The sequence below is a fragment of the Columba livia genome, chromosome 17 (genome assembly GCF_036013475.1).
Source record: "Columba livia isolate bColLiv1 breed racing homer chromosome 17, bColLiv1.pat.W.v2, whole genome shotgun sequence".
Taxonomy (NCBI): Eukaryota; Metazoa; Chordata; class Aves; order Columbiformes; family Columbidae; genus Columba; species Columba livia.
Window position 1 is genome coordinate 8,177,259 of NC_088618.1, and position 11,304 is coordinate 8,188,562.

At 43.9% G+C, this 11,304-nt stretch overlaps 1 protein-coding gene across 2 annotated transcripts in view; it reads right to left on the minus strand.

The window, feature by feature from the left end:
• Positions 1 to 10,659, minus strand: part of PPM1F (protein phosphatase, Mg2+/Mn2+ dependent 1F) — a 28,156-nt gene extending 17,497 nt beyond the window's left edge. The window contains exon 1 of one of the 2 annotated variants that reach the window (XM_021282917.2): positions 10,298 to 10,659. In XM_021282917.2, the coding sequence (XP_021138592.2) occupies positions 10,298 to 10,476 (179 nt within the window). In that variant the 5' untranslated portion in view covers positions 10,477 to 10,659. Of the gene's footprint in view, positions 1 to 8,363; positions 8,667 to 10,297 lie in introns of those variants that run through there. The other variant, XM_065033075.1, reaches the window with a different exon arrangement.
• Between the last annotated feature and the right edge of the window lie 645 nt (positions 10,660 to 11,304).

Consider the following 11,304-nt stretch of genomic DNA (forward strand, 5'->3'; position numbering starts at 1 on the left):
CATCAGAAGAGGGCTTAATCCTTTGATTAGGAACTTGGCAGACTTCTGCTTTCTAGAGCTCGGACTTGCTGAAATGGGTCTGTAAAAAGAAGCTCAAACGAAAGGCAATAAGCTAAGTGCTATAACTCACAAGTCCTATATAAACCTCTGCTTACAGGATGCCTGTAACAAAGATAAGGTTTACGAGTTATTATGTCACATCCTTCAACTTTTTCCAGTTGCCACCCAGTTCCTAAAAAGGAAATTCAGAGATTCCTCAGTACCGACCTGCTTCATTCAGCTTTGCTTCCTGTGCATTTCCTTCCTCTCCACATTTTTCAAATATATACAAATAAAACGGTTGCTTATTGGGATTTTATTTGTTATGCAGCCAGCAACAACAACATTAAGTAGTTGATTCTGTCACATTGACAAAAGATAAAATAAAAGCCATTTTTTAAATGACCCTACCTATTCAGTTCAACCTCAGTTCCAAACAGAACATTCTGTCGATTACTTCACAAACTCTTAATACTAGTACTACCATATCAGTAAACCTGGTTTTTCTACTCAAGCTCAGGTAAATGGACGTCCAAGGCAATGGCATCTTCCATTCAGTTTAGATGTCTGCTGGTTCTAATTTCATCCTCTAGAACAGAGGCTTCAAGAGTTAACAGAATATATGGTTAAGGAGTAAGAACTGCTTCTTTAGTTGAGAGTTACAAGGCCTCACTTGGCTAGAAAGTATCTGGAAGCAGGCACAGTACCTATGGCAACCAGTGTAAAAGTAGAAGCCCACTGCAGTTACCGTAACCGGTTTCAAACCTTTTCTGTAAGCAAAGAATGTCACTTATTGTTAAAATCTTCCTTCCAAAGAAGCCCAAGACACCCTGCTGACAGGCTGAACCAAACATAATTTAATCTTCATGCATCAGAAGAAATACTGTAGTTGTTTCCTAAGCAGGAAAACAGCCGTGTTAGGAAGAAGAAGGAAGCTGGTGGGGTGTGTTTCCTGAAAAGGATCTTACATTCTCTTAACAGAGCCTTAGAAGAACCATGTCAGCCCCATTTCTATGACACATGCAACACTAATTACCTAGCGCCAACATACACAGATGAGTAGCAAACAGACTTAACATTTATTTGCTAACAAAAAGGTTGTGTTTTGACCACAATAAAAATATTCAAAAGGAATGAATGTGTGTTGTTACAGTGCAGATGAGGCATTGCAGCTTCACCACCAGCCAGTCAGATCACCAGTGGCTGGAGCACGGAGTTCATATCCTCCAGACACTTTGTGGTAAAATACAAGCCTCATTTTAAAACTCGAGTATAGATAAAAGTGGTAACTTCAAGAGCAAAGCAATACTTGTGCTAATAAAGAACACATTTAAATGTATTTTCCACCCTTCTCCTTGAAAAATTCGGGACCACTGGACACATACAATATTGTTAAAAGGAGCTATGCAAAGCTTCTGTTGATATACATACCTGTGGGCCAAAATAAAGCTACTCACAGATGCAGAAAGCAATTATGATATTTTGCATATTTCAGATTTAGCATAGGTTACAGAGCAGAAATTACTTCTCTTCTTGTTCACCTTGTTTCTCTTCTGCAATACAATTCAGTTCTCTATTTTATCTCACTTTAAAAGCCCAGCTGGCATGCCATCACAGCCACAGTGTATCCATATGTCAGATCAATCACAAGACTGTTACTGACACCTTAAGTATCAGCTTTCAGAAAGAAAAGAGAATATATGCAAATTTCTTCGGGGAGCAGAAACACTAGTAAGATCACTTAGTATTTGGTTTTATTTGGGGCATTAAATCCCCAGTACACTTGCATTGAGTGTTACAGACAATGTCACCAGTTCAAAGATGCCCCCATCTCTTCTTTCCTTCAAATTTAAGAGGGTATATTCAGAATTAAACAGCTTTGTGGGCAAGGAGAAAGCATCCGGATCAGAGGTCGAGCCACCACATCTTGTCCAGAGCCTCAACTATGACTACACTTCCTTCCAAAGGCTTGAAAACAGATGACACACTTTCTGTTGTGCTCTATGTCCACAGCAGCTCCGAGAAAGCAGAGCAGTGCAGGAGATGGCAGACCCAGAACACCCGCTCTTGAGCGGAGAGAAGCAAGCGCCGTGTAACCTGGTGGAGAGTGGTACAAAGCCTCACTGGGACATACCAAACACCCGGTGTTTATGCAAAGCCTTCTGAATTTTTACATTTTTATTTACCTTTTTTTTAAGGAAAATAATTCCCATCCCCCCACCCCAAACACACACATCCTCCCACAGTACTGTCAGGAAACCTGTTTGTATGAAGAGAAGAGCGTTCACTAACTATATTGGCCAAATTGTTGATCACTTGTCACCTTTCAAATTAAAAATGTTACATGACGTTCTTCCTAAATATTATTACTAAAGTCACAGCAACAAGGCAGCAGTTGCAGGTCAGAGGACCACTGTACAATCCTCTTTTCCTTTCAGAGTGTACATATAGATATAGATATATAGATATGTACACACACATATATGTTGGGAAACAAAGAGGTGCTATAAGTACTAGCAAAAGCTTCTAGCTAAGTCAGCTGCAGCTCACTTATATCAAGAGGGAAGACATATTTCTGCACTTATTTGCTACCCAGGCTCTGTAACACCAGATCGCACCCAGCACAGCTTTGCCAGTAAAGCAAAGTTTGTGGACTCAGAGTGTGTTTCTAGCACGTTACAGCTATATCAGCAAAGCGGGTCTAGTGCAGATCTGCAAACGCCAGCAGTTCTCCAGCAAGTGAAAGATCCTCTCGTACTGCCAAAACGATAGCAGGTCACAAGTTTCCTCATAAACAAAAGCTGCTTGTATTCAGTATTTTCTCCCCAGACTGTTACTTTTCTTTCCCACCCCCCTTTTTATTCTTGTAATCAACTACAGAATGTTTCCACTCAAGTGGCTCTGAGCATTAACATTTATTACAGCAGCACCCAGAGCTCCCAGGGTGACAGCGACCGAAAAGTACAAATTATATACCTGTTGAGAACATCTGACATCCTACAATGCACAGAAGTTGTTTCTTTGGTTAATGACATCAGATCTTTACAAGTAGATAAACAAGATGGAATCAAAACCAATATATAAACAATGCCACACACGGAATTCCAAACTTCTATCTTTCCATCTTTACATGAAGCAGCTTTTTCCAGATTTTCTTCTGAAACTATCAGAAGCAGCAGCTTCAGACCCAGAATCCATCTGTTGAGGCCCTTCAGCCACCATCAAACAATTTGTACAGAAAACGTGCAATGTAGAGTCACCTGCTACTTCCATTTCATTCTCAGCAGGAAGAAAAACCACCCAGCAGAACAGGAGAGGCTTAATTCCACAAAAAGCCACTTTTCAATTGAGCCCTAAACCTGTTGTTTCAAAACTGAGTATTTCTTATCTTGATGCCAAATTCAAACAGCAATAGAAAGGGTGTTTCACACAGATTATGAGAGAAAAAATATGCAATTCTGGGGAAAGAGAATTTTAGTTTTCCAAGCAGAACCAAAGAAACTGATACAAACACCAGCAAGCCAGCTCTAAAAGTTTCCTCATCACTTTGATACTTGATATTGATTTGATTTTTTTTTCAGTGTTTCATCAAGTTTTTTCTCTCTTGTATTGCAGGTTCATACACTTCCTTTTCAAAAGTAAAGTGATTCTTTCCCAAAATTACTACTGAGAGTATCTTTTAAAAGGGGAAACTCCCTGGGAGTTTCAAACTAGAAATATCTTCTGAAAAGCAATTTACTGGTCACAAAATCAGCAGTTTGTCCAGTCTCTAAATACCGTTGGAGGCAGATCAGAACTACCAAAACCTTTATTATCCATCATTTCCCTCAAGCTGCACATTGTCCTCCATCAGCTCCAGAAGCAGCAGTGGACAAACCACACACAACAGGCAACAGACCAGTTTTGGCCACCACCAAAAATTATCAGAGTCAGTTTGTTAACCATTTGCTAAATTAACTAGTAAACAGCAGAAGTGCCACATTCCTCTTGTGCGCTAACTTAATCAATGCTTCTAATTCCACAATTATTAATCATAAACCAGTGGGAACACTGGTGTTCCTGAAGGAGTGAACTGCTGCTGCTAATCCCACACTTGCTTTGCTACCAAGCACAACTGGGCCCATGAAAGCTGGAAAGTTTGTTTCCAAATTCACGGATGGATCAGTGATGCTGTAAGCATGTTCCTAGCAATGAGAAGTACTAGTGCATTACAATAACATACAGTAATTGGTACAAATTAGCAATAAGGCAGTAAATTCTATGGAGTTTATTAAAAGGAGAGGTCATGGTAGTCTGGGTATTAGTAGCTTTCACACATGAAGGAAACTAAAGGGAATTTTAAGAAGAAACTGGGTAAACCAAAGGCAAGATAAGATTTTTTTTTCCCCCCTCTTCATGCTTACATCACATAAAAACATCAAAATATCAGAACTGCTGAATTAACTATTCTAAAAGCAGGGAAATGCTGAAAATAAAGCTGCCAGGGCCACACCTTGGCTGCAAGCATTACAGTGTAAAACAGACACAAAACAGGATGCTGAGGCAACTGAACCACAGGGAATCGTTTGGGAGGGGGCACAACAGGAAGCCCAAGTCTCACTACTGTTATTGTCGTAAAGCCTCTTCAAACAGGAAGGCTGCTGGAATTTCACATTGTTCTATGGCTGTGTCACAGGATGGTCACACAAGTTTGAGCTCCTAGGAAAGGAGAAATTTCCGCATTTGGGGGTCTGATCTCACCTCATGTTCTGCTACAGAACAAGTTGGTAAAATCTCAGGGTAATTTCTGAAGCTTTGGAAGTAACTAATGGACTCTTTGTTCACATTGACCCATTTACACAGATTGTTGGAACACATAAGCTCTAACCCAAAAGCATATCTTTATTAAAATTCTGCAAAGCAAGATTACTTAAGCCTGCCCCAATTCTTCACAACTTCATGTAAGTATTTAGCTTTATACCAGTCAGGCAGTTCCACTGAGTTAAATTAATTGTTCAAAGTAGAAACATCTGCAAATCTTCCCCGGATTAGGAATTTAAGTGCAAGTCCTGCCAGGAAGCGAGAGTGGCTGGCCGCCTCAGCTAGTGTTTGCCTATGCTAGCTGTATTTGCGGGTTGTCAAAATAGTTCATTTTAGACATTCAAGGGCAGTAGCCTGAGGTATCCAACTGCTTCCACGTAAGAGAAGTGTGGAGCCTTAGAGAAGCAATAGCGTTCAGAAACTCCTTGTTGGACCTAACAACTGTTATTCCTTACCCCATTCTCTTCTCAACAGCAAAGCTGATTGGTGGTGGGGGAAGAATGTTTCTCTTTGCAAAGACACAAAGGTTTATGCCTCCGAGCAAATCGAAGGACAAGCTAAACATCACCATATGTCGTCTCATGAGCCAAGAATATTGCTGGACCTTTGCTGGCTTGTGCCCCTCAAGGCATGACACACGCATCCGTGTGGGTGTGGATTAAGTATCTCATAATGCAGAAATAAGAAGCAGAACTGTGTGCCACTCGATTCTCAATAACACTTTGATCTGTAGAGAAATCCTTCATCATTACTAATCATCGTATAAAATAGGTTCTGTGATGCCAGAGTGTTAGAGAAGTCTCAAACTAAGGAAATGCAGAACAAGCATCAATGCCAGAAGTCAGCAAGGTACCTCCAAATAACAACTTCATAGCGTTAAACCTAGTTACACTGACACTGTCGTATTTGAATCTGCATATTTTCCACTGAGCTGCCACCTGTGTGTTGGGGATGTTACCGTGACAGTTTAACCTTCAAAACTGCACTTTGAGTCGATTCGCAGTAGTGAATGCAGGAAAGAAGGCATAATTGGCCATTTCTCACACCAAGACTCTAGTTCTGGTCCTTAGTTACATGGACCATGAGAAGAGAGCCTGCTCTTTCAAAACACTACATTCCTGTCTTGGCTTTAGGCTCTACCACTCTTCTCCTCCACACGCACAAACTCAGCCTATCCAACAGGAAACTGCAGCCTGTTTGCAGCTGCAAAATGAGGTTTCTGTTCACCACAGGTGTCCAAGACTGAGCTGTAAGTCTGCTGGGATCCCTAACACTGGACACTTCAGGTGTGCTGCACTATGCCCGAGCACAAAACCTCACGCATAGGGTTGCTTCACTGGTTTGCCTGCGAGCAGCCACAAGAATTAATAAAAACGCTTTCCTTATGTATTTCTGTTTTCCGAGTACATTTTGTGAAAAGAAGCATAAATAAGTTGATTACTGCACTTTTATTCTGCTTTGCTTTCTTTAGCTATCTTTCCCTTCCTCTGTATTTATTTTTGCCAGCTCAGGCCTCAGGAAGCTCCGCAGAGCAGGCTGTCTAATCAGAACTGGCTGCGGGGCAGGTATGTGAAAAATGCAGCTTCTGACAGGGGAGGCTCCTTTCTGTGTAAACACCAGAAGTGACAGGTGAGATGAAAGCATTGCAGAACCAGCACTCCTGCTTCCACTTGTTCATCCGCCCACTAGAGAACAACAGAATGTTAGCAGATTTGTTACCCAGAAAAACACTGTTTTAAAAAATCACTACAGTTTGAAGAACCTCTCCCAAATCCCTACAGCTTCATACTTTCATCTCCAAAACAACTTTAGAAAACATCATTCTGGCCCACGTGTCAGATGGGTTGCCATATGATAGGTTTTTGTTCAAGGCTGGCATTACCCTGTTGTTTAAAGTGCTCATGCAGAACCACTCTTGCTCCAAAGAGCTCAGAGATTCAGTGCACATTTACAATCTTTTAGGAATGCAGCAGCTGTGTTTTGTTCAAGAGCAATTTAGTCAAAGCACAACTAAGTAATGCAATGATCATCTGCATCTTTTTCAACTACAGCCTAAAAAACTAGGGGGTTTTGGTACGCATTCCTCAGCTTTAGTTTTAGGCACACCATTTAAGTGAATGACGTTATGTCCAAGAGCATCTACGTAACATAAAGCACAGAAGCACCTTGATCTTTAAGGCAATTTAAGTACATAAAAATCACCCATACACTTTTGACAACAACAAAATCTATTAAGTGTTCATAAACTCACCAGACAGTAACTAGAGAGAGACAAGTAATTCAAACTGCTTTCTGTGTCTTTACGAAATTCCTCTAGAAACCAGGTAACATTCAACACAGACCTAAACAGAACCAGCCCCTTTAACTTGCTTTCTTCACTAGTTACCCCCAGTACCAGAGCACAAAGTCAGAGCTCTCTGCTTCGATTTTTCCTTTTTAGACCATCCAGAATCCTTGTTCATGACTTATGGTAACAAACACCTTAACGAGGCAGACCATGGTAGAACTCTGTAACACCCAGAGCCCGCAGGCCCTAACGCTGAAGTGCTTCAGGGAGCAGACATGGAGAGACAAGAGCATCGAGACACCAGAGGTTAGACCAAGGCAACTTGCTCCTGGTGAAGCACTAACTTGCCAAAACAAGTCACATCCAAATTCTTAGCAGCGTTAATGAGGAAATTTAAACTGATAAGGATGCAGGTTGTAAGATGTCTCTCCTGAACTCAGGGGATGACAGAAACATCACTGAAAGAGGAGCTGTGTTTTCCAATGGTGCTGTGACTACACTCTCAAAGTTTTGAGAGAAACATCAACTTGAGAAACCCACGCAAGCACACCCTGCTCACCAGGACAACTCCAGAGGGCTGGAACAGTGGCGAAGGAGCTGAATTCTTTTCTAGGTGGCTTGCTGCTTACACCTGAGAGCCCTCAAAGGCAGGCTGCAAACTCACCGACTCCTTCCCTCTCTCCTCAGACTTCCAAGTGGATCCGCACAGGTGCCCTTAGGGACTTGAATTCAAACTATTGGCACTTCACCACAAGAATCGCCCTATCAGGCTAATTACAGGATTGTAATTTAATCTCTCGTGCACCGAGAGCGGGAGAGAAATGTTTTTGAGAGCACACAAACATTACTCTAAAGGCACAGAGCTCGGCAGGAGGCCTGTGACAGAAGCACTGTGTTGAAAGCCCTACTCCCACGACAGTACTCACAAAAAAGGTTATGAAAGAGAAAAAATAATTTAGAAAGCTAAAATCGCCCAGGAGAGGTTGAGTGGATGTCGCTGGTGCAGCCCTGGCCGGGCAGCGGCCGGCACGTCCAGGCCCCGCGGGCCCTGCCCAGGCCGGGCGGTCTCCTCAGGAGGCAGCGCCGCCCGCACCTGCTCCGGCCCCGCGCGGCGGGCAGGGGGGCAGCCCCGCTCCCCTCAGCCCGCTCCCCGAGCCGCCCGGTGTCAGCGCGGGGCCGTCCCTCACGGCGGGGCGCCGAGAGCCCCCTGCCCGCCCGCCCGCCTCCGGGCTCTCACCTGCCATCCAGGAGGCTCCTCGCCCGCTCGGCCAGCGCGCCCGGCACCTCGGCCTTGCTCAGGGCGCCGCTCCCCGCGGAGCTCCACGGCAGCGGCTCCCCGGGGCCCAGCGGAGACGGGAAGTCCTTCAGGAAAGAGTTCAGGGGAGCCGCGGACGCCTCCACTTCCAGCGCCATGGCGACGCCGCGCTGCCCGGCGGCCGCCTCGCCGGGAGCGGGCCAGGCGCCGGCGGGGACGGGCGCGGAAAGGCCGGCCGGGGAGGGGAAAGCGGGGGGAAGGATGCGGGGTGACGGCTCCTTTAAGCGAAGCGCAGGGGCGGGGGCAGGTGGGGGTGTGGCCTGCGGGGAGGGGGCGGAGCCAGAAACAAATGTCTGGAATGCGGGGGCGGGGCCCATGGCCACGTGGCCGGATGGGCGGGGCCACCTCCCCGGCAGCGGGGCCAGAGCCCCGGGGGGACCCGGGGGCAAATTCTGCCGCCTTTCCCCACGCTCTGCACCCAGACACGGAGCGATCGGGACAGAAACGTGTTCACGAGGGACATCTTTACACCGAGCTCTCCCGGTGCTCAACGCTCCCCCAGCACAACCTTTGCATCCTAAAATAAACACTGACCCGTTCTACTCCACGTTATGAAGAACTACACGCCCTGACCGGTCACACACGGGGGTACTTGCAGCTGGCAGGTGCACAGGCACCCAAACTTATTCTCTGAGACAATCCCCCCCTTCGTTACTCATAATGCCTTTACATTTTCATTCCCTCTGAAATGCCCATTATAGAAAAAGCCTCACAAGTCCCCATTCTCTAGCCATGCTAGTTTGGTGGTTTTGTTTTGTTTTTTTACTATGCATAATTTACTGCAAAACACCTGTGCTATCTTACAAAACCTTATCACAGACAAAAAACCAAGATAATCTCACTTCAAGAGGCTGTTGGCTCATGTTCCATCCCTACTCTACTGAAATACTAGCAAACACGATATACTTCCCACTTTTTTAATATTACAAGACATCTCTCAAAAGAAAGGGGAAACATGGTGAAAGCTTTCTAAACTTGCTTATTTTTTATACTGAGATAACTTATTTTATGGGGTCTTCTGTGAGGTATCTATGACAAAGAGAGGGCCACTATTACACTGTTTTAAGCAGGCTGTTAATTCAGTGGTTGGATGCTCAGTTACCTGAAGAATCTGAGTGTTCCCAACTCCTGCTGAACCCCGTACAGGTTTAGGATTCATGACAGATTGACACATCAAGCACAAAATTAACTGTGTTCAGCAACAGACACTGCTGAGGTTTCTAGAGATTTCTAATGCATTGAAGTTAAGGAGATTCTTATCCCAGCTCTGCCCTTTACATCCCCATGCTCAACTACAGCAGCCTGTATCCTGCAACATCCCGGCTGTGATCACTCCCCACCAGCAGTTCCAGTAATAAAAAGTTTTAAAATAGTTGAATGATTTAGGAGAACGAGTGAGATCACGCCTTCAGTATTATCCATCCTAGTGTACCACTGCAGGCTACAAAGGTAAGAGAGGATTAAAAAGACTGAATCAATGCAAGCACCCTAAAAGCTGATGCTTTTTAGCAGTTGATGCTAAGATCTGTGGCTCTGAGACACTGCAGCAAGACCATCTTTAAAACATGAAAAGCTACTCACTCCAGGCTATGTGAAATGCAAAGATGGTTTGTTTTTACCAGAAAAAAAACATTTAATATTTAGAAGAAAACAACCAAACAAGAATTACAGAAAGAAACTTCGACCTATGGCTGTGTCTTTTAAGCAACACTATTAAAACATAGTTCATGTTTGAGCTGTAACTGCATAAACATTTGATCAGAGGAACAGCCTTGGGGCTGTGGTGTTTTGACTGTGTTCTCTTGTTCAGTAAATGCACACACTGTGCCAAATAAAACAGCAGAGCTCTACGTTACCTTTTGTAGGGACTTGTCTTTCCTTCACGTTGCCAAGTTGCTCTCTGTATATTCCGTTCACTGTGGCAGCCTTGGTAGCACATACAACTGCAATGGCACCTTCCCATCCAACCGCGGGTGCTGAAACTGTTCTGAGGGTTTAGATGACACAAACTGTACTGGATCAGATGGCCAGACATGACCAGCTATGTGCACATGGAAGGAAAGGAGAGAGTATTATATATTTGTACAACTAGATTTTGTAACGTGGCACCCAGTGGTTAGATACAGCTCCATATAAAAACAAGAGGAAACCCTCCTTTTGACAACTTAGCAACACTGAAATGACAATTTGTGGTACAGACAGCACAAACTATATTTGATCGGGTATGATCCTCTAAGTGACTACAGAGGAAAAGAAGAGCGCAGGTACTCTGTCTGACCTCCAACTGCAGAAGGTCACAAGTAACCGGGGCCAATGGACCAAAAGACACTAACTTGGCTGCACAGACCATAATTTGGAAATCACTGCTCAAGGCAGATATTCCCCTTCACATTTGTAATTTCCATTTTGTATGTCTCTAGGCATTATTCTCTTACGCAGCAGAGTGACAGATTTGAGTTAGTGCTCTTGCTATTGCAGATGTAATTTTAAAAATCTGACAGCTACTAATCATTTATTATTTTTGAAGATTCAAAGTCAAATGAAACAAGTCCCATTCCACACCTAAAGACTACAGCAGCATAACAGTGATCTTAATCAGCTCTTATATTCCTGGTACTTGTATTGCTAACAAAGGCCCCAGAAACGGCAGAAAAGGGAAACTTCATTTCTATCAGCCACAGGTAACAGCCTAGGTAGACTTCTTGAGTCTCCCCACTGTTTGTGAGCTCTTCTTGCACCAATGAATTACAATCCAAAGCTTAAAGGCTTGCTCAGTTATTTTTCCAAAAGAAACTGTTTTGTGATTAAATCAAGGCATACAACAATCTAGGGTGTTAAACTTTTCTAATAGGAAAGCAATGAA